The sequence below is a fragment of the Microtus oregoni genome, unplaced genomic scaffold (genome assembly GCF_018167655.1).
Source record: "Microtus oregoni isolate MIOR12 unplaced genomic scaffold, Mior012 000026F_ref0000081, whole genome shotgun sequence".
Taxonomy (NCBI): Eukaryota; Metazoa; Chordata; class Mammalia; order Rodentia; family Cricetidae; genus Microtus; species Microtus oregoni.
Genome location: NW_024543085.1, coordinates 3183049 through 3206204, shown reverse-complemented (window position 1 = coordinate 3206204; position 23156 = coordinate 3183049). Strand labels below are relative to the sequence as shown.

Genomic DNA, 23156 nt, shown 5'->3' with positions numbered 1-23156 from the left:
TATACTGCATTTATACATTTATACTACATAGTATAAATAGTGGAGAGAAAAGAACAATAGAATTAAGCCACACACCTTGTAGCTATGCTTCGGGAAAGAAAAAATTCAGATATCAAGATTGGAAAGATCTTAGCCATCAAAGTTTCAGTTGTTTCATTTTATAGATGAGTACCCCAAGACCTAGGCAGACTCTGAAAAAGTAACACAGCTTGGTCCCTGGCATTGTAATCTGTGGTTTAACTCTTCCTAAACTGAAAATGGTTTGTTATCTCAAATATGACTCTTCCTGTATTCATAGCCAAGGTTGGAATGACATTGCTGACCCCCTTCCCCCAGATCAGATAATGGCTACAGCTGACCGAGTGAAAAATCCTCAAACTCTAAATGAAGTGCAGAACCTGGAACATTTTTGTTTGGCTTTGAGATTCTGACTTCCCTATGAAAATGTCATTTAAATAAGAGTGTGTGTGTAGACTGTTTCATTTAAATGTGTGTGTGTGTGTGTGTGTGTGTGTGTGTAAACTGACTCTTTAAATATGCATATCAGTGTAGACTCACTCTCTGTTTCTAAAGGGGTTAAAATATCCAGGCATGCCAAATTTTGCACCAGACAAACCAGGAAGAATTTTTCTGATGGATTTGAATGAACAAAACCCAAAGGCACAAGCGCTGAAAATCAGTGATGGATTTGACAAAGAATCACTGAACCCACATGGGATCAGTACCTTCGTTGACAAAGGTAAAACCAAGTGACAAAGAACAGGGGGGTGGAGGGACAGATGCCATAGATCCCTTCTCAGCATCTGGGTTACGGGTAGAGAGCAGGTGCTACTCCACCAAAGAAATGTGCACAATCTTTGCAGAAATCTGAATATGCACAAAAAGCATAGAAATCTTAATATGCACAAAAAGCATAGAAATCTTAATATGCACAAAAAGCATTTAAAAAATTTTTTTTTCTGAAAAAGAGTGGATAGGAGAGATCGGAGGAAGTCACTCTTTTTCTTATTTGACTAACATAACCTGCTTGAATACTGTTCAGAGAAATCAATATACAAACTTTTGAAAATAGTAATATAACACTCAAAATCATAGTATAAGGGCAAGCATAGATATACGTCATTCGTGAAAACTGAAACCATGATTTTTGTACCTAAAAATATTGCAAAGAAAGTGAATAAAACCTAAAGAATGACAGATAATATCTGCAAAATAATATGTCTGGTTAAGAGAGCATAATACATATGTATATATTTTACTGTGAGGAGACACCATGACCAAGGCAAGCTAAGGAGGAAAGGATTTGACTTACAATTCCATATCTCTGTTCATCACTAGAGAAAGAACTCAGTGTAGGAACCAGGATGTAGGAGCTGATGCTGAGGCCATAGAGGAGTGCTACTCACTGTCCTGCTCATCATAGCTTGATCAGTCTGCTTTTCTGTAGAACCTAGGACCACCAGCCTGTGTTTGGTACCACTCACAAGGGGCTTCCACATAAATTACTAATTAAGAAAATGCCTTATAGCTGGAACTTATGGGGGCATTTTCTCAATTGAAGTGCCTTCATTTTCAATGAATCTAACTTGTGGCAAGTTGACATAAAACTATTCACACACAACTTCAAATAGCCCAATTTAAACATGGGCAGGTATCTGAACAGAAGAATAGACTAGGAAAGTCTACAAATGCTCATTAAGAAGTTAGGAGGTGTTTGACATTTTCAGCCTTTTGAGAAATGCAAATAAACTCAAAATAAGTCACTTCTTCTATCCACAAGGATGACAATAATAAAAGAGACAAGAGGCTGGGTACATAGGTCAGTGGGTAACAGCACTTGGTCTTCAAGAAAAGACACCCTAGTTTGAATCCTCAGCACCTACCTAAAAAGCCAAGTATGGTTGTTTATTTCTGAAACCTCAGTATTGAGAGAGGAGACCAGTGGGTCCTCAGAGTTCACCAGCCAACTGTTGTAGCCAAAATAGTGAGCTTCCAGTTCAGCCAGAGACCCTGTTTCAAAGCAATATGGCAGGGAGCAATAGAGGAAGATACCCAGTGTCCTGTTTTAGACTTGATATCTATTCATGTGCAAACAGCCCACATATATGCATGAACACATGCACATGCATGAGCATACACATGCACACACACTTACCTGTGTTGTAGGACAAGTGGCAGGCTGTGTCCCACCACCCAGCTAACTTAGCCCCCCAAAATAACAACACAGAAATTATATTAATTAAATTATTGCCTGGCCTATTATATCTAGCCTCTTCTTGGCTAATTCTTACATCTTGATTCAACCCATTTCTAATAATCTGTATAGAACTATGAGGTCGTGGCTTACCAGGAAAGATTTAGCATGTCTGACCTGGCAGCAGTCTCCATGGCGGCTCTCTCCCTGCTTCCTTTCTCCCAGCATTCAGTTCTCCTTTCCCCTCCTACCTAAGCTTCTGCCCTATCAAAAGGCCAAGGCAGTTTTCTTTATTCAACCAATGAAAGCAACACCAATATCAAAGGACCTCCTATACCATTTCCCCCTTTTCTGTTTAAACAAAAGAAAGGCTTTAACTTTAACATAGTAAAAGTAAAATTACATATAACAAAACAGTTATCAGGCAAGAATTACAGTTACAATATTTATAACTATTTTATCTTTTATCATAACAATGGAAAAACTATAACTATGACTATCCATTCTTCAACTCCATCAAAGACTCCAGAAGGATATAGTATTACCTAAGTAAACAAGAAGTAAGCAATTTCCAAAACTCTAGAAATGACAGAGACATCTCTCTTCCTGGACAGTCACCCAAAGTTATTCTGTACCGTTGGGGCATCCATCTTCAGGCAACAGGCCCATAGTATCCAGCAGGCATTTTCATGAAGCAGGAAAATTCAAAGACAGTTCAGTCACTTTCTTTTGTATCCTGCAGAATGTCTTGCAGACTCTTTCATGAATCAGGAACCCCGAAGGATCATCTCACCTTTAGGGAAGTTCTGCAGTCCTCTCTCTGTGGGTTCTCTGTGTCCAGTTTATGCAATAGTCCAGGCAAGAGCAGTTTCTTGCCCAAATGGCTATCAAGCTCCATAAGGAACCCATCTTCCTCAGGAAGTAGCTTGGTGCTGCCAGGAGCAGATGTGTCTCATTGTCACAAAAGCCCTAAGTTGTTAAAACATTTTAAATGCCATATTCTATAGTCTTTGAAAGATATAAGAATGCCTATCCATCTGAAATATATCTATGCACATCTAGAAAATCTAATTAACATGACTACAAGCTTGACTATTATTGATGATTATCCATTAACAACCTATATTTCCTAATTATGCATTACATTTTTAAATGAATTACACAATCACAATACCTTAATCAAGATCAGAAATACATATACATATAACATAATTGACCTTAAATTTATATCAACAAAGCAAAATTCATACCAATGTAAATTATTCATTTCTACATCATATCCCCCTTTAAATGTAAAAAAATTATAAACAATATTTGGGAATATGGGCACAGTTTTTTCTCTCCAAACTGCTTCGTGCCCTATGGGGGCACAGTTAATTAGGTCTTTCATGGTATATCCTGTTTGCTAGGTTCATCTCAGTCGGCAGTTGAGCAAAGTAAGTTTTTGAGAGTATTTACAGCAACCTTTCAGGAGGGCATGGTCTATAATACCACATTGGTCTAGAAGCAATCCACAGAGTCTCACCTTCTGTGAAAACAAAAGAAGAACCTCTTTTCCAAAGCATCATATCCTTAGACCCAAATTTTGAAGTCAAGATACCTTTGTAATATATGTCCTGCTTTATCTTAGCAGTCCACACAATGAGATGTGCCTCTGTACTTAGCACCTTTACAGTCAAAAAACTCAAAGAAAATACAATAATATACATAATCCAGATTCTCTGTGAATTTTCCATTTTTATGTGGCTCATTTTTATTTATTTCTTTTAATCTATACCTATCTGCATCCTGTCTCTTTAAAGACTTTACTTTATGCCTTTTTAATACTCTTTTTCTTCTTTCTCACAAGCCTACATATGTCTATCTAACACTATGACCCATTTAGAGGTCTTTTATGCCTGAATATGTCCTATTGCATTGTCTTTAATTCTCTACTGTCTTGAAGAGCTTTTCAAATGCTAAACTCTTAAGAATCTAAGCTGCAACAATACCAGGTCAAATACAGGTACTGTCCGCCTGCCCCACCCAGTCCAACATGGCAGAGCCACTTGTGCCTCTGAGCCATGTGCACTGTACTGCTAGCATGGAGGAGCTGCTCTGGATGTTGGCTCCACCTCTCTCTAGTTTCAAAATGGTGAATGTACCATTTCTGCTAGCTCTGGGGCCACCAGGTAGGAGCCACACTCAGCACTTTAACTCTGAGACTGAACATGAGACACATAAACTCTTTCTTTCTTCCAGCCAAATCTGCCATGCAGAGCACTGTATGGCCTGGAAACATCTCTGTGTATGGTGGCAGGACTCCACCATGCTTTTCCACCTGCCTAAGTCTGTCCATGCAGGAAGAGCTGAGCCACAGGCATACTCTCAAATACTTTGTTCCTGTCCCTAAGTGGACACACAAACATCCAGGCCCACAAATGCCATTTAAATGCTTAATAGCTGGCGTTTGTACCAGCCGCGCAGCCCAGGAAGCCACGTTTTAAAATGGCGCAGCTTTTTTCCTGCTGCTATTGCTGAGTCAGGAAAATTTCTCTGTGGTACCCCACCAGCACACAGCAAAAAGATGTGTTAAACTCTATATTTGTGTCTAGAATTCCTTTTAAAGCCCTCTCAGGTTTTACGTGGAGTTTGTTACAACGTTGGAGTGCCAATCTGTAGTAAGGAGAAGCGGGCTGCGTCCTACCACCTGACTGGCTTACGCCAGGGCCGGCAGGCTGCTTATCCTTCTGGCTACCTGGCTAGCTTATGCCCGAAATAATCACATGGAAATATGCATCAATTAAATCACTACCTGTTCTGTAACATGAGGTCTGCTTGCCAGGGATTCCGTCCTGCCTGATACCCCAGAGCCAGCAAGTCCCAAAGAAAATCACCCAAAGGTCGCCATAAGATTCTAAACTGATTGGCCCATTATTATTGGCTTCCTATTAGCTCTTGTAACTTATATTAACCCATTATCCTTATCTATGTTAGCCACATGGCTCAGTACCTTTTTCAACGATCACATCCTGCTTCTTTGGTGATCTGGGCAGGACTGTGGGGAATGGGCTTCCACCTTCCTAGAATTCTCCTGTTCTCATCACCCCCTCTACTTCCTGTCTGGTTGACCCACCTATACTTCCTGCCTGGCCAATCAGCATTTATTTAAAATATGATTGACAGAATACAGACAATTCTTCCACACCACTTTCCCCCCCCCCTTTTTTTTTAACAAAGGAAAATATCCATAGTCCATTTTTTGGAAATGTTGGCATACTATTCCAGGCTACTTCCAGCTGGTTGGGGGCACTATAATCTTATGGGGACCTAAAGAAAATTTAGAATTATGATCAAGTCCTGACTGAAGTTTCCTGTGAGTCTTGATCATCTCAGGCAGCAGTCTTGAACCTGTTCTGGAAGAAGAACTCAGACATCTGAGTCATCTATTCCTACAGGAGATTTCTCAGGTGGTCTTCCTTGATCAAACCAGGATTATTCTTAACTCAGAATGAATCCATAGCCTCTCATTTCCTGTGGAAACAAAAACAAAATCTCTTCTCCAAAGTAACATACCTTTTGACTTTAATTTTGAAGTCAAGGTATTTTTAAAATATATATCTTGGATTAATTCTGCAGCATTATAAGCAATTATCTTTTAGAAGCTGTTGCTCCTTCCTCAGCATTCAAACAATTCAAAGAGAGCATAATAGCATACAATATCAAGATTCTCTGTTTATTTTCCATCTTTACGCAGCTTTATTTTAACCTCTATTTCTTTTATTTTTAGTTTTCGTTTTTGAGACATGGTTTCTGTGTATCTTTGTCCTGGAAGTTACTCTGTAGACTAGGCTGTCCTTGAACTCACAGAAATCCACTTGCCTCTGCCTTCCCAGTGCTGGGATTAAAGGTGTGTGTTACCATACCTTGAAGTCACAGTGGTCAATTTACCTCTGCCCGTTGAAGTCACAGTGGTCAAGCTCTACTTCCCATGAGTTGGGATTAAAGGTGTGTACCACCACACCCAACTACTCTCTTTTTACTTTAAAAACTTTAATCTTTAGCCTGCATATATTTTTAACACACTGTAAACCATTTAGAGGTTTTCTTTGACTTTGAATCTTTCTTTTACTGCATATCTCTTTTTTTCTCACTATATGAATCTCTAATTTGCTAAAGAGTATGGAGAGGATTAAATCCATGGCTTTGATAGCTAGATCCAGCCCATTTCTTAGGTTTCTGAGATTTCAGCCTCATGGCTGAGGTACTGGCTGTAGCCATGTTTTATGCCACAACTCTATGGTGTCTCAAGGTCCCTGCCAGCAAGCAAGCTGCAGCATTCTGCTCACAGACCACAGTCAAATGCTCTGTAGTCAGACTGCCTGCCTGAAAGAGTTAGAGTTTGCCTTGGCAGGACAGCCCAGAAAGCTGGCATTTTAAAATGGCGCAGCTTTTTTCCTGGTATGGCTGAAAACTGAAAAGCACATGGCCAGCTTTTCATCAACATCATTTAAGTGTTTCATGGCAGGACCTCTTAAAGAGCTGCACATATGCACACACATGCAGCACACACACACACACACACACACACACACACACACACACACACACATTACAAGCCAAGATGCTGAGAAATTGGGCCCCATTTTGAAACGATGTGACTTCCTTGGCAAAGGTCAGTTCTGAGTGTGATGTTATCACGTGACATGGCAGCTTCACTCTGTGGCGTGTGAGCAACAGAACTGGAAACACTTCCACACAAATGTGACTACACAAATGTCATAGCAGCATTCCTCCTAACACCCACATGCCCACTAGCTGATGAACAGGCCACATGATATCTCCAGTAGAGCACCATATTACAATAGAAAGAATGAGTTGGGGGTTAGGTGCTACAACACAGATGTACCTGGAAATGCTATGCTACATGGAAGAATTCAGTCACTAAAGGTCACTAATTGATTAATTCCATTTACATGAAAGATCCAGTAGGCAAAATTATACGGACAAAATGTAGACCAGTAGTGGACAGAGGCTGGGAAGAGGGGGAAATGGAGAGAAACAGCTAAACAATGAGGGATTGCTTTGGGGCTCATGCAGATATTCTGGAATTAGGCAGTGGTTATTAATGCGCAACTCTATGAATACACTGAAGCTCCCTGAATTTTACATGGCCAATTTTAATGACATATGACTTATATCTCCAGAAACTCCCCCCAAACAAGCCACACATTATCCACTCTGAAAAAAGCAATCTCTGATACATTTTGCTTGTTCATAGCCCTTAATACCAAACTAATTTAAATTTGCTGCATGTGTGAGTCCCTTGAGCGTGCAGATGCCATTGTATAGAGAGGTGTCTTCCTTCTCTAGTGTTCTTTGTTTCTACTTTACTCACTAGGTTTTCCTCTTTTGTCTTCTCTGGGTATGTTCACCATAAAAGTGTATGTCACACATTTATTACTGGAATCTGAGGGTCAAGAACAGTGACTGAGACAGACTAGGAACCGAGCAAGCAGGTGTTCAGTGACATGTGAATATGGATGTGGGGCAGGCAGCTTTTAAACACTCCACTTAATACTTCTTAAAACTTCTCCACAGAGAAGCTGGAGTGCAGAGAAACGCAGCCCAGCGTTGGCTTGGCTGAGCAAATGGCTGCTTCAAAGTGAGAAGCCAGGTGGTTTTACTTACCTTGTGTCTTTTACGGGGTAAAACTAGGGAACCATATTGTACTTAATCCCCCACATCAAACCTTCTTTGCCTGACACTGTGCTGCATAGGATGTTAGAGTTATCAGCAGCTGGTATTCTAAGATGGGAATGATTTGTGGATTAACTGCCAGACTTATATGTGGACTTCCAGAATTTGAATGTAGTAAGATTGACAGCCCATTTTATTCATTTATTCACCTTTCTTAATTAAGGCACTAATTCACCAGACCAAAACATTACACAAAAAACAGTCAGGATAGAGTGAGGAGATTAAAACACAATTATCTATGGAAGGAAGATCCAGTAGATGCATAAGAATGGGTAAAGTCAGGGCAGAGTGAATAATTATGACACTCCATCTCTCAAAAATGTCTGCTTAGGACCTGAAACCCAACCCATGTTCTGTCGCCAACGGCTGGACTCTGTAACACAGTAAGATCAGAACAAAGGAGAGATTTCCCTGTGGGGAAGCAGCTCTCCATATTTTACACAGAACAGACCGGTGTACTCAGGGGTTTTGAGTCTAGTAGAGTTTGCATGTGAGGACTCAGACTTGTCCCATTACATGTTTGGTGTCTACATGAAGGAAAGGAAAAGGGACAAACATAGAACAAGTTTCACAGCTAGAGGATGGGGCCAGTCCCTCAAAAACTCAGACCCACGCCTTGTAATAAGTCAGTAAAGGCCACTACTCTAAGTCTCACAGCATTTGACATCCCAGAAGGAAAACAGCAAGGCGGGGACATTTTTGAGGCCAGTGATATGCAGAATTAGCTCATTTGCTTCCTTTGGCATATTGACTTTTCATGTCCACTAAGTTGTTACTGAACCTCAGGCATTTGACTAGTGCTAGAAGTTCATTGTGTAACTGTAGAACAATTATGTTTGCTTTAACACAGTCACGTGCCCTGTGATTTCCTGAACTTCTGTTGAAATGTCAATGTTTGTGACCTGTCCTAAACATTCTCAGTAGAGATTAGCTTGTTTTCAGTCATGTATTGGAAGGTCATCCGGGGATATTAAAGGTGTTCACCTCCCATTGTGATGCTGTAGCCTCTCCATAGAGAGGCTCTAGTGGTGAGGCCGGAGACCATTGCACAAACACTCGTGTCTGCTCTGTTCCTTGGTGTTGGTAAAAATCAGTGGGTTACCCCCCAGTTTGAGTTTCAGTTTCTTCAAAAACAGAAGGAGCTAGCATTGGTGTTATTGATCCATCTAATGGACATGCAAGATACCTAAAGGTAGTGCAGGTCTATGTAGTCCCAGCCACTCTGGACTGGAGCCTAAAACTTCGAGATAAGTCTGTGAAACACAACAAGACCCCATCTCAAGATAAAACCAAAGCCTTGGGAGATGATCAGATTTTTAAAGAAGTCTATTAATGGTTGCAAGAAAAGTAAAATTGGAAATTCCATCTTCCTTTGAAATTATACCCACCTACCCCTTTAGACAACACTGTGTATCTTTATGTTGTGAACCATCCTCACATGGATTCTACTGTGGAAATATTTAAATTTGAAGAACAACAGCGTTCTCTCATCCACCTGAAGACTATAACACACGAACTTCTCAAGAGGTAAGGCATTAAAGCCTTGCGCGCTGTACTTCTATTTACTTTCCACTGACTGGGGGTGTTGTTTGTTTGTTTTTTGTTTATTGGCTCAGTGGACATTCATTAACTTCTATTTTGCAGTAGTTTTTCCTCTGGAGTTTTCTAGAGCTTCCCATGGTGGGACTTCACTAGAAATTGCTGTGTTCAGTATTGAATGTCTCTCTATTTTCCAACTTTTTGAAAGCTTTTTAATCCTATAAAGATGCTTGATTAGATTCCCAGCTCTAATTTCAATGTCTTTGGCACAGCAACTCAATATTGTGTTCTCCTTAAACACCTACTCCCTCTTGTAGTTTTCTGTGTAGGTGGCATTCTCAGAGCCTTACCCACAAGGTGTTAGAAACAACCTCCACACGGCTTAGTTCTTTGTACCCAGTTTTAAAAGAAAAATTTGATAAAAAATCAAACAAACCAACCTGCAGGCACTAATAAAAATAACCTTTATTAAATGTTGATTGTGTACCAAGTGTTACGTCAAAATACTTAAACTGAATTTTCACGTAGCATTTAGTAACAAACAAGAGTAAGATGAGTCTTGTGGAAGCAGTGGGCCAGGTGGGGTCTCTGAATCAGTTTGTGCCTCGCATAATCATCATGTCAGCCTGGGTCCCTCAGGGCTCCATGCTGGATTTTCAATTTGCAATGATCAACATTCTTACTGAATTTAAAATTTTTAGTGGCTAGCCCATTTCAGCTCATAAATAACAAAGGATTTTTCTTTTATGAAGGAAGCACGTCACTAGGTACTGAGCCACAGTGGACCAGAACCTCACAGGATTTCTGGGGAAGAAAACATTACTTACATTGTGCCCCAGTCTCACAGTAAAGTGAGCTTTTCTCGTTGAGCAGGCTTACCTCATTGGTGGGTTATGAGGAGCATATGACCTCACAGGAGGAGTACTAGAAAACGCCCCTGTAGGAAGATGTTCTGAGGGTTTCAGTCCTAGAACACTTAAGTCAGAGATCTGTCTGAAGTACAGAATGGAAAATGTTATTAGTTGAACTATGTCCTGAAAAACTGTAAAAAAATTTCCCATCATCCAAATTTCATATGTCTAAAATTTTATATAAAAATATGTGTCTAAATTCCTACCACATATACCTCAGAATGTGACCTTACTTAAAAAAATATCTGCAGAGGTAATTACAAACAAAGTCTTACTATAGTGCCTATGATATATTGTTAGTCAGTTAGAAGGCAGACGGATACAAAAGACTGGCGTACAATGATAGATACCATACCGACACCGGAGTGAGAGATCTCCAACTCAGTGAATGCTGCCTCAGTCTGGAAAAGTCTGAAAAAAGGTCTTCCCACAGAAACTTGGGTCCTAGGAGAACCACAATAGTATGCCCTCAGAAAGATTGCTTGTTTCTATTAAAATGATCTCTTATGGTTCCCCAAGTCTTTCATTAAGAAGCCTGGGGAGATGGCTCAGGCAGTTAAAAAGCTTATCTTAGAAGTGTGAGGACTGGAATTTGATTCTCAAAACTCATGTAAAAAAATGGCTACACATGGTAACATGTGCTTATAATCCTGGTGTTACAGAGGCAGAGATAGGTAGATGCCTAGGGCTTACTGGTCGAGCAGCTCAGTCTATTTGGGGGAGTTCCAGGCCAACAAGAAACTTCAATAACCAACCAACATATATATATATATATATGATATATATTATATATATATATATATATCAAAAAAGTCATATGACAGTGCTTAACTTTAATAATCAAACCTCATTTTAAAGGAAAACAAAGATTTTATATCTGTCACAGAAAATCATCATTAATATCTACAAGTCTAGAGTTTGTTAGTATTCGTATTTATTTTTTACTTAAAATCATAAATATCCAAAGAAATATCCAAAGTAAAGCATGTTGAAGTAAAGTCAGAATGTTTTATGGGATTAGTTAATTCATCTTAATTCAAGTCTGTCATTTAAAACTGGTAAACATGGTAATCTAGGTATGTGTTAGTGTCTTTGTCAATAATCAAGATGTTCAAGTATCTTATGAGTTTCTCTCTGTTTTTCTTTGCAGTGTGAATGACATTGTGGTGCTTGGACCAGAGCAGTTTTATGCTACAAGAGACCACTACTTTACCAGCTACTTCTTGGTCCTTCTGGAGATGTTCATGGACTTTCAGTGGACTTACGTTCTTTTCTACAGCCCACGAGAGGTCAAAGTTGTGACCCAAGGATTCAGTTCTGCCAATGGAATCACAGTCTCACTAGATCAAAAGTACGTGCTTCCAGAATAGTTCTGCCCTTTGTCCTGGTCACTTTGAACAGCTCCTTGCCTCAAGAGCTCCCCTAAGTTCAAGCAGTCGGTGTGTGAGTGGAGTGCTCAGGTGTGCCCAGAGTTCACAGGAAATATGTGACCCTAAACACTATTTGTTTTCTTCAATTTCAAGTCCCCTCCAGGAAAAAAAGAGACTTAAAAAATATAAACTTTGTTCAAAATTCTTGCACAATTAAATGCACTTTTTCCAATTTTTTTCCAAAAACAGGATGAATATGCAATATCTTTGCCCCTTATAAGTGCAGAAAGAAGGCATTTAACCACATCTATAAGACATATTAACTAAAAAGCTCTATTACAGAGAGAAACCTGCCTTAAACATGTGATGGTGCAGTTAGCAGACTTATGATAATCCCATGACTGCTTCTAAGAAACAGGAAAATGTTGTGGGATAATTTTCTTTGTACACTATGAGGATATGTATTTGCCAAGGCACCTTCTGATTGGTTTACTAAAGAGCTGAATGGCCAATAGCTCGCAGAAGAAAATAAGTGGGATTTCCTGGGCAAGAGAGGAAGAGGAAGGAGGAGGCATCTAGCCCTGGATTTCACCAGCCAACTAGTGAACTAGTACCATACTGAAGAGCAGTAATGGAGTCATGTGGCAGAATATAGATTTAAAAATGTGGGTTCATATAAGTTATAAGAGCTAGTTAGAAACTACCCTAAGCTGAAGGCCAAGCTGCCATAATTAATAATAAGTCTCCATGTAGTTATTTGGAAACTAGTGAATCAAAGACAGTCTGACAAGAATGCTTGCTATATGAAATTTTAGATGAGAACATTCCAGGCAAAGAATTAAGACTTAAAAGTTTCTAAAACCACAGATATACTATGGATAACAAAATTTAGATTTGAGATCATAAGTGGGGATGATCTTTGTATAAAATGCCTTTGGACTGGATGTAGTGGTGCATGCCTTGGGAGGCAAAAGCAGGAAAAAAATCTATGATTTTGAGGTCAGCCTGGTCTACATAGTGAGTTCCAAGACACCCAAAGCTACATAGTAGAACCCTTTCTCGAAAAGCAAAAATAAATAAATAATAAAACAAAAACAAACCAACAACAACAACAAAAGAAAATGCTTCTGTGCATTTTCCCTGTTTGGAAGACACAGTGCACTTGAGCTCCAGGGCCACACCATTGTTCTTTCAAGCTCTAAGTGTGCTAGTATGGGCTCTTTAGCCTTGGAAGGATGTTCCTACCTCATTCAATTGAGAAAAAAAAATAGAGATTGACCCTATATGTCATCTACAATATTACTTTTTACTTCATGGTCACATTTCACACTAAAAGCCTATAGAACATTTCAATAACATTGAAAGTACCACTCTGTTATCTACTTTTATAGCACTGTAGAAAAACATCCCTGTAGTACTTCAAACCAATGTGAATTTGTATATTTGTTCTCCAAAAAGGAGACAATGTCATATTTTGTTACTGCTTGCTTAAACATTAAGTGTTACGTGCTTTACAGGTATGTCTATGTAGCTGATGTAATGGCTAAGAACATTCATGTATTGAAAAAACATGATAATTGGAATTTAACTCAAGAGAAGGTAAGAGTTCCCCAGCTACACCATACAGCAAGGCCCCACATATAAGTCTCCTACTTGATCCAGGGATGCTTTTAAGGATCCATGGCCATTGATACTTTTAGAGTGCAATCACAACACCCCCTAAAAATACCAGTGTCCAGTACCAGGAAGAACTGTTAGGAGGGAGGGAGGGGGATGGCAGAGAACATTGAGATAATATCCTCACTGCTTCCTCTTTGTTGAAGGTAATTCAATTAGGAACATTGGTGGATAACTTAACTGTTGACCCTGCCACAGGAGACATTTTGGCAGGATGCCATCCTAACCCCTCAAAGATATTGGTTTACAACCCTGAGGATCCTCCAGGGTCAGAAGTAAGTACTGATTCTGGAACTCATAGGCATCTCTGCAAGAGTGAAAATTTGCTGAGGTGATGTTGAGGGCATTTATGTGGGTCACATTTACATTCTAGAACTGAATAAACATTATATATATTAGAGATACTGGCAGTTTAAAGAGATGGAGTCCCTAAATTTTTTTAAACCACAAGGGGCTGATGTAGTATCTTTGCCAGACAGCAGGTCCTTGTTGCTGGAGGCCACTTGTTCGTTCCAGCCACCCAGACTCCAGAAATAATCACAAAGAAATCTGTATTAATTGCAATATTGTTTGGCTTATTAGCTGTATTGCTGACTAACTCTTATACCTTAAATTAATCCATTTCTATTAATTTGTGTATTGCATGTGGCTGTGGCTTACGGGCAAGGTTTTGGTGCGTTTGTCTTCTGCCGGTGGCTACATGGTTTCTCACTGCCTTTGATGTCTTTCTCCCAGAATTCAGTTTAGTCCCCCCCACCCCTCAGCCCACCCTTAACCCCACCCCACCCCTTCTGCCTAGCTCTGTTCTGCCCCACCATAGGCTCAAAGAAGCTTCTTTATTAACTAATGGTATACAGAGGGGAATCCCACATCAGGTCCTAACTTGGCAAGTGCTTTGCTCTTGAGAGTAACGAGGAAAGATGAGCTTGATGGGCTTTATTGACATAGATGGCCCTACTGTGTTTCCCCTAGAAGGCAAGCTCTGAGAAGCTGCTACAGTGGGGCAGAGAAAGAGGCATGCCTAAAACCATCTCTGTTCATACCCTTGAGCACGCAGCCTGCACCAAGACATGCCTAGAACCATCTCTGTTCATACCACTGAGCACGGAGCCTGCACCAAGACATGCCTAGAACCATCTCTGTTCATACCACTGAGCACCAAGCCTGCACCAAGACATGCCTAGAACCATCTCTGTTCATACCACTGAGGACGCAGCCTGCACCAAGACATGCCTAGAACCATCTCTGTTCTTACCCCTGAATACACAGCCTGCACCAAGGCTTCAAATGACTTGAGTCTCTAAAGTAGATAAACTTTTGTTCTCAAGTTCTAATAGATATGACAGTGTTCAAACATGTTTCCTTTTAAAAGATTTTTTTAATTTTAAAAATATATCTTCTAAAGTAAAAACCATGAATTATCTACAGCATTTAAACCAGTTGCATAACTCTGCATTTTCTATGACAGTGAGTTGAAGAGTAATAATAAATTTTAAAACTTTGTTGAATTTAACCACTACAAATTCTTTCACACATTCTTGAAATAACTTATTTTTGACACTTACATTTTGTCAGATATTGTTCTAATGTTTGGGCTATCTCAGAAATCAAAATATATAAGGCTGGTAAGATGGTATAAAGCCCTTGCCATGGAAGCCCTTGGCTCTACCATGGGAGGAGAGAACCAACTCCTAAAAGTTATCTTTTGACCTCTACAAGCGTTGTGGCATGTACGCCTGTACTTGTATGTCCATCTGCTCAACACACATGCTTACAAAAAAACAAACAAAAACAATAAAATAAAACTTAAACAATCATAAAAAATCCATACCAAGACCCCAATCTTAGAGCAGAGAAGGACAAATAATACTAAATGAACGTGTAAGTTCATGAACATATAAGTTCATTTATAAAAGGAACATATAAGTTGCACAGATGGTAAGTTGTGCAGGAAGAAACAACACGGTTAGGCAGAGGGTGAAGATTGCTGAAAGGCATGGGCAGGTCTTGGCTTGAAGACAGAAAGAGACTCGAAGCTGTGGCCTGAAGAAAGGTGTGACTGGTCTGTGAAGTTGCAAGACTGAAATTCAAATTTTCTTAGCTTCTTCATTGACACAGGAGGGGTTATTTCTATCAAAGAATATGACTCTTTTTAAATTATTTTTTTATTTGAAATTAACACATCAGTCGTGAAATCTTTAAGAGAGCATCAAGAAATATTTTAAAGCAATCATATTATTGAGATCTTATGGGTGTAGTTTCCCAGTCATGTCCAGAAGACATTACAAATAAGAGCCATGCGATGACAAAAGCCATTGGCATGCCCGTGCGGATGGCGAAAAGGGCACAGAGTTCTACCTCTGAATGAAGAGCTGCAGCCAATCAGTGGCTGCTGAGAGAGGGAGAATCAGGTTTTTCCAGGTGTGAACCTTCTGATAGGTTATCCAGTCCCAAGTGGTCAGTCAGCACTAAACACATGTACATCCACAGTACACAGGCTCAGCAGAGTGCGTGTGCCTTTAACAGTACCAACTGAAGAAGAGGTCGTGGGTTTCAGAGGGATGTGAGAGGAGTTGGGCTGGGGACAGTGGGAGTAGAAATGATGGAAATACAGTATCCATGTGGGAAATTCTCAGAAAATTCACTAAGAAGTTTCAACAAAGTAGACCAACTTTTGCTCTGTGATTACAAACTGAAAAAAGGTGTGAACACAAGCTTCCAACCACTCACTTGCTATCTACCCAGCAGCCTTTTTACATCGCTGATGCCTATTATATGGAGAGATCTAAAGTATGGCATATGTTTATGTATTTTCATTATTAATTTTTTCACATCTGCACTTATATAAAATACATTTAAAACACAACAACTTCGGAAGCGGTAGCTTTCCCCTTTACACCTTTTGTTTTTTAAGATTTATAACAACCCAATTACATGCCTGAAGAAATTCTAGGTTCTATCTTGCAGTAATTGAAATAAGAGATACAATGTTCATCGAGAGCATAAAAGTCATGCAGTTGACTCCTGCCTTCCCACGACATGGAAGCTCTCAATGGACAGAAATTTATTCCTTGGACTTTGAGATTTAGTTAGTCAGCATATTCTGAATTAATCCTAGGTTCTTTTATAATAAACTATAATTAATATGTATACACATATATATGCATTTGATTGATATATATATTTATTTAGATATATATATTTAGTCTTAGAAGTACAAACTAGCCTAAAAGAAGAAGAATTGTTATCCCAGCTAGCAAGTCAGCTGCCCTTTTTCAGATATACACCCTGCTGCCTTCCTAGTCACAGACAGAGCTTCCCTACAAGTGCCTGGCCAAAGCCTCTGCTTTAAGTGTGTCCTAGTTAGGGTCACCACCGCTGTGATGAAACACCACAACCAAAGCAACTCGGGGAGGAAAGGGTTTTTTGACTTGCATTTCCACATCACTGTTCATCATTGAAAGAAGTCAGGACAGGAACTCCAACAGGGCAGGATCCTGAAGGCAGAAGCTGATGTTGAGGCCATAGGGAGAGGGTGCTTGCTCAACATGCCTGCTCACCCTGTTTTCTTATTGATCCCAAGACCTCTTGCCTGGGGTTGGCACCACTCACAATGGACTGGGACCTCCCCATCAGTCAGTAATTAAGGCAATGCCCTATAGTATGATATTATGAAGGCCTTGTCTCTATAGAGGTTCCCTCCTTTCAGATAATTCTAGCTTGCGTCAAGTTAACATAAAACTAACCAGCCCAAAGGGAAGGCAAACATTACTGTGAGATAATCGAGAACTTGTTAAAGATCTGTTTCTCTGGTCCTCATTTTCAAGGTTGAACACCCGTTCGTGCTAAATCAGCCTTACCTCTCCACAGTTGCTGACCCCTCCACTTAGTTGCCTTGTGCTTTCTGTATGAGATCCAAGCTCCATTATTTTCATGTAGCAAACTCGAAACAAAGTTTTTGGAGCTTGGAATGAAAGTAAAAATGAAAGGAAACAAAGAAAACAACCTGGAGCTTCATTCTATTGCAAGAGATCAATAAGGGGAACCTTTGCTTCATGGCTAGTTGTTTTCCTTTGATTCCTGTCTTTGCCATCCCCCACCGCAACCCTGTCCAGTGAACTTCAGCCAGGCTTCTTTGAAACCTGAGAGCTTATGTTTGCTGATTAGCAAAGCTAGATGTGCTAAGCCTGGGGATCAATAACAGCCCTAGGCAGAGGCAGCTCCAAACTCCTGCACCTTCTTCCTGTTCCTTAGCTGCTTCACAGATATGGGGTCCTTCAGCAGTGGAAACTGCCACCATCTTGAATAGCGGGTTGGGCTAGCTGACTGGGTGCCCCTTAGTCATCTTCTCCTGGGATTCTGTCCTCATATTATAGGCTCAGTCAAAGGCACATTCGCAGGCAGAGAATTACTGACAACTCAGGAGTTAGACAAGTGTTTATGGGACCCACGTTTCTTTTTCAGAGATGCTAAATTATCAACCTGCTGAAGGTCTCTATAGGAATTTGACTAATGTTGACAGCTAATCCATCATCTCGCAGAGATGTTGTTAGGACATTAGTACCGTTGTAGAAGAAAACTTAATTCACATATACTTCCAAGTGTTAGCTTATTGGTTTCTGAAAGTATTCATTTGTCCCAGAATTCTCGGAAAGGGAAATCTCTCTAGATGGCTTTTCTTGGATACTAACGAGTGACCTTCTCTTGACAGGTACTACGCATCCAGGATATTTTGTCAGACAAGCCCAGGGTGAGCACACTCTATGCCAACAATGGCTCTGTGCTTCAGGGGAGCTCTGTGGCGTCTGTGTACCATGGGAAAATGCTCATAGGCACTGTGTTTCACAATGCTCTGTACTGTGAACTCTAGATCTTCTTCAAAAGTCTTCAAACTTTTCATATTTAGCCAAAGTAAAATTACAGGTGTATGCTAAATGGAACTATAATTATTTGCAATTACCAGGAAAAATGTGTATGGCTTTTCTTATGGAGAAAATAAAAGGAGTACAGAAACTTACACCTACGAAATCAAGAGTCAAGTTAGTGTTGAGCAAACCAGAAACCAATATATTCTGCTTTGTTGAGTTTCCCCAATGTTCTGTTTAGAGAGGATTTACAGGCTGTGACCACTAAAGTATCCTATTCACTTAGGCTTGTATCGCTTGGTGACTGTTCAGCACGGTAACAGCTGCCATATTCCGAGTCGCTGCAGTTCAGACTAGTGAAAAGAGCTAATGTATAACTTCTCACCATTCTTATTCTCATTGCTTTCTTTTGTGGGATACTATCTTCCAATCAAATATCCCTACGTATAATTCTCATCTTGAGATCCCAAAGCCTGCCTTGGACTTGGTTTTGCCCCAAAATATTGTCATACAGGGAACGCGATTTTGAAATAGACAAGACAAAACAAGCCTCATCGCTTTGATATGAACGAGCCTCATCAGCTAACTTAGTGCAAACTGTGCTGATGTGTTTGAGTAAGACTTTATTTACGCTGATACTTCCATTGTGAGTGTAACTAATCTTCTTGGCTCTGAACATAAGAAGGGCCTTGAGACAGCCATCTTCAGCTTTCTCTACTGGTTAACTCAATAAACATTTAATAAGCATGTCAGCTGACTGGCACTAATAAGTCTAAAATGAATAAAATTATTATGGCTAAAGGGCATGTTGTAAGGACAAATCTAAACTTAATTTGATGGGAATAAATAAAGACATTACTTTCTTGGTTTAAAAAAATGACCTCAAAAAGGTGAACATCCAGCTGAGGTCAGAGTAAATGTAAACTAGCCCCACATGGACTCTGAGGAGCCCAAAGGCAAAGTTGGCTTGGCACCGAGAAAAAGAGAAGGAAGAGATCGGATAGGGTGAGAAATGAGGATCACATGCCTCTATCATTCAAGTTGAAGCTTAGATTCTAACTGAATGGTCAGAACAGATCTCAGGTCCTGAGAAGTTGAGCGTAGACTGGTAGTTACCAGACACCAAAAGAGTAGGGGTTTTCTGGTAATGGGGGGGTGCTATTAATTGGGTACAAAGTTATAATTAGATAGAGTGAAGAAATTTAAGGGTGCTATTACCCAAAGGGATTATTATAGATAATAAAAATATCCTCAATATTTTAAAAATCTAGGAGAGGATATCGAATGTTTTTACAACCTAGTGGAATGGCAAATGTTTAAGGAGACAGATCTATTTACATTGACTTAAATATCATACAAAGTATAATGCTTCAAAATGACACCCAGTAAATCATATATATGTACATTCTAAATTTTTATATAGCAATACATGTATCAAGTTATGTGCTCACTTATGCTATGTTAGTGAACTATTACTCACCGGCAGAAACAAATACAGGTCCTCTTGTGACTTTATACTATGTGTTAAGAAAACCCTACAAATATTTTCCCAAGGAAAAGCAATAGGCATTCATGAAAACTGAAGAGAAGGGAGACACATAAATAAGAACGGAACAGTGGAAACAAATTCAGCATAAATAGGCCCACAAAGACCTTGTATTTACTAGAATGGTGACATACAGAATTGACCATACTTAAAATGTAATAGAAATAAAAGACACTCTTAAACTCAAAGTACAGTAAAAGAACTGACCTAATGGACGAATACACACTTGGACTAGATAAAATAAAACTGAAAACATTTAACTCTTAACGATAATGAAAAAAAAATCTAAGAGCGTAACAGTTTGAAAATTGTTCAACTTTGCATTCACAAAGACTCTTGCAGTATGAAGCATACATTTTTCACTATCTGCTTTCGAAGCACCCGAAAGGTCTTTCTTTACTGGATAGTCTGGTAAGAATGACTTCTAAGATATTGATGACTCCAGGCAAGTATGTCCGTGGGTCATACTTGTCCATCAGTGAACCTCCTAAAGGCAAATAATTCGTTACCTGTTGAGGTTATGCAGGCTACAAGAAAATACAAGGTCAAAAGAAGCTCAGATAACAGAATGGATGGTTGAATGAATTACGTGTTTAGTTTCTGGAGAATAATCTAGACTAGCTTTCTAGTCTTCCAGATCAATTTTTTAGGAAGTATATGGTTGTATCGGGTACTTAGAACAAAAGGCCAAATGGGAAAGGAAGTGAGTGAGGAAAAGGGGGGGGGGGGGCGAATGGATGAATTTAACTAGAGATGGATGATCCAGAGTTGGACGGAGAAATGCAACAGAAGTGATAAGCTTCCCAGAGAAACGCAGAGAGACACAGCTAAAAGAGATAGGGTAGCTAAAGTAAGCTGAGAACATGTGACAAAATGAAATCAGAAGAAAAGGATGAAAAACGAATTTGAAAAAAATACTTAAAGTAATAATATTGCAAATTAGAAATACACACCATATCTTGATAAAACTGCAGAATATCAAATCCAAAGACTTTAAGGAGACTCAGTGGTGAAAGGAGCTGATTGTCATTAATCAAAATAAAGTTAAAAGGGGAAATATTGCCATGGACTAAAAGGAATCCCAGAAGATATAACGACTTTATAGCTTGTTGTTTTGTTTTTAACAGATTCACCTTTTATTTTTATTTCTGTGTCTATGGATACCAAGTATGTGTGGAGGTTTCAGAGTCCAGGTAGCAAATCCCTTGGGAATGGAGTTACACGTAACTGTGGGCAGACCAGTGTGAGTGCTGGGAACAGAACTTGGGTCTTGACAAGAGCAGTATACATGCTTAACCACTGAGCCCTTTCTCCAGCTCTGACAGAAACTCGGGATGGTCACCCTGCTCAGTGATGGTCACTGCTCAGTGGTGAAGAGCACTGGCTGAGGACACTGATTCCAATCCCAGCACCCACATGACAGCTCACAACTGTCTGTAGCTCCAGGGGATCCAACACCCTCGTACAGACATGTGAGCAGGCAAAACATCATTTCATATAAAATAAAAATAACTAAATCATTAAAAAAGCTTTAAAAAACTAAAAAAAAATAAATGGTCACCCTGTTTGTAATAAAATCTTGAAATAAAGGGAGACTCACAGAACTACAAGGATGAAAATATATGAACTCTAATAAAAGAGCACTAATTTTAATTGTATTTACTAGGTATCAGTTCAAAAAATTTTCAAATATGTAAGTGGAATAAAATATAAGTAAGCCTTATCCAGTAAAGTTAACATAATACAAACGTGTGCCAAACAATTGAGGGCACATATTTTTTTCTCACTCACAAAGAACATATATAAATATTGATTCTATACTGGGCAGGCAATAAAGACAACGATGTCTGCCGATTGATGACAAATCAACAGTTTGGCTCAATTTTCTAAAAACCATACAAAATTGCCTTATTTGGAAATTAAGTAACATTTGCAAATAATACATGAGCCAAAGAAGTTTTAGAAAAGAAAATGAATGTAAATTATTGGAAAATGTGGTTTGAGCTGAGCCTGCTGGCATATGCCTGCCATCCTTACATGGAGGCCCCATCAGTCCCAACTTCCCAGTGTTCGTATCTGGGCTTAGCCCCCTGCCCCACCAAAGATGGGAGACCTATGTAACTAATAGAATGTTCCAGAAATGCTGTCCGGAGACTGAAGAAGACATCATAGAAAACCTTGGCCATTCCTGCTTGCTTATGGGAACTACACATCCCCAAAATTTAACTGCGAAGCTGTGTTCTAGATTAAATTGTTAACAATAACTTGTACAACTAGAGAGGCAGAAAATCAACATATAATGAAAAAATTTAATGGCAGCTATAGAAAAATTCAACAGTAGCTTTATGTTTGTTCCTTAAGAAGAACAAAAATATCTAAAACAAAAGATAATACACACTTGATGAGATAAACAAGAAAAAATTCTCAAATGTGTAACTTCAAAACTGAAAAATAAATTGTGCAGATGTCATGAGCATTTAGAGAGACAAAAATTGATAAAACATTTTATACCAATGAAATTGAAAAATCTTTTTTTTCATTTTTTATTATTTTTTTGCTTTATAAATAATACCATTCAAAATTTCCACCTCCTCCCCTCCTCCTATTTCCTTCCCATTCCCTTCTCCCTCTCCAGACCTAAGAGCAGTAAGGGTTCCCTGCCCTGTGGGAAGTCCAAGGTCCTCCCCCCTCCATCCAGGTCTAGAAAGGTATGCATCCAAATAGACTAGGCTCCCAAAAAGCCAGTACATGCAATATAATCAAGTCCCAGTGCCATTATCATTGGCTTCTCAGTCAGCCCCATTGTCAGCCACATTCAGAGAGTCGGTTTGATCACATGCTCATTCAGTCCCAGTCCAGCTGGCCTTCGTGAGCTTCCATTAGATCAGTCCCACCGTCTCCATGGGTGGACGAACCCTTCACAGTCCTGACTTCCTTGCTCATCTTCTCCCTCTTTCTGCTCTTCAACTGAACCTTGGGAGCTCAGTCCAGTGCTCTGATGTGGGTCTCTGTCTCTATTTCCATCTGTTACTGAATGAAGGTTCTATGGTCATATTCAAGTTATTCATCAGTGTGGCGATGGGACAAGGCCAGTTCAGGCACCCTCTCCTCCACTGCCCAAGGACCTACCTGGGGACAATCCTTTGAACACCTGGGAACCCCTCTAGAGCCAAGTCTCTTGCCAACCCTAAAATGGCTCACCTAATTAAGGTATCTTCTTCCCGGCTCCCATATCCGCCCTTCAGCCATCTCAACCATCCCACTCCCCCAAGCTCTCCGCAATCCTCCCTTTCTCCCTTCTCTCTCTCTCTCTTC

At 39.7% G+C, this 23156-nt stretch overlaps 1 protein-coding gene across 1 annotated transcript in view; it reads left to right on the top strand.

Moving 5' to 3' along the window:
* Pon3 (paraoxonase 3) overlaps positions 1–18447 on the top strand; it is a 32577-nt gene extending 14130 nt beyond the window's left edge. Inside the window, exons 4-9 of the mRNA XM_041675664.1 lie at positions 574–739; positions 9334–9460; positions 11534–11734; positions 13271–13352; positions 13577–13705; positions 18142–18447. Coding sequence (XP_041531598.1) covers positions 574–739; positions 9334–9460; positions 11534–11734; positions 13271–13352; positions 13577–13705; positions 18142–18300 — 864 coding nt within the window. The 3' untranslated portion in view covers positions 18301–18447. The remainder of the gene's footprint in view (positions 1–573; positions 740–9333; positions 9461–11533; positions 11735–13270; positions 13353–13576; positions 13706–18141) is intronic.
* Positions 18448–23156: the final 4709 nt, after the last annotated feature.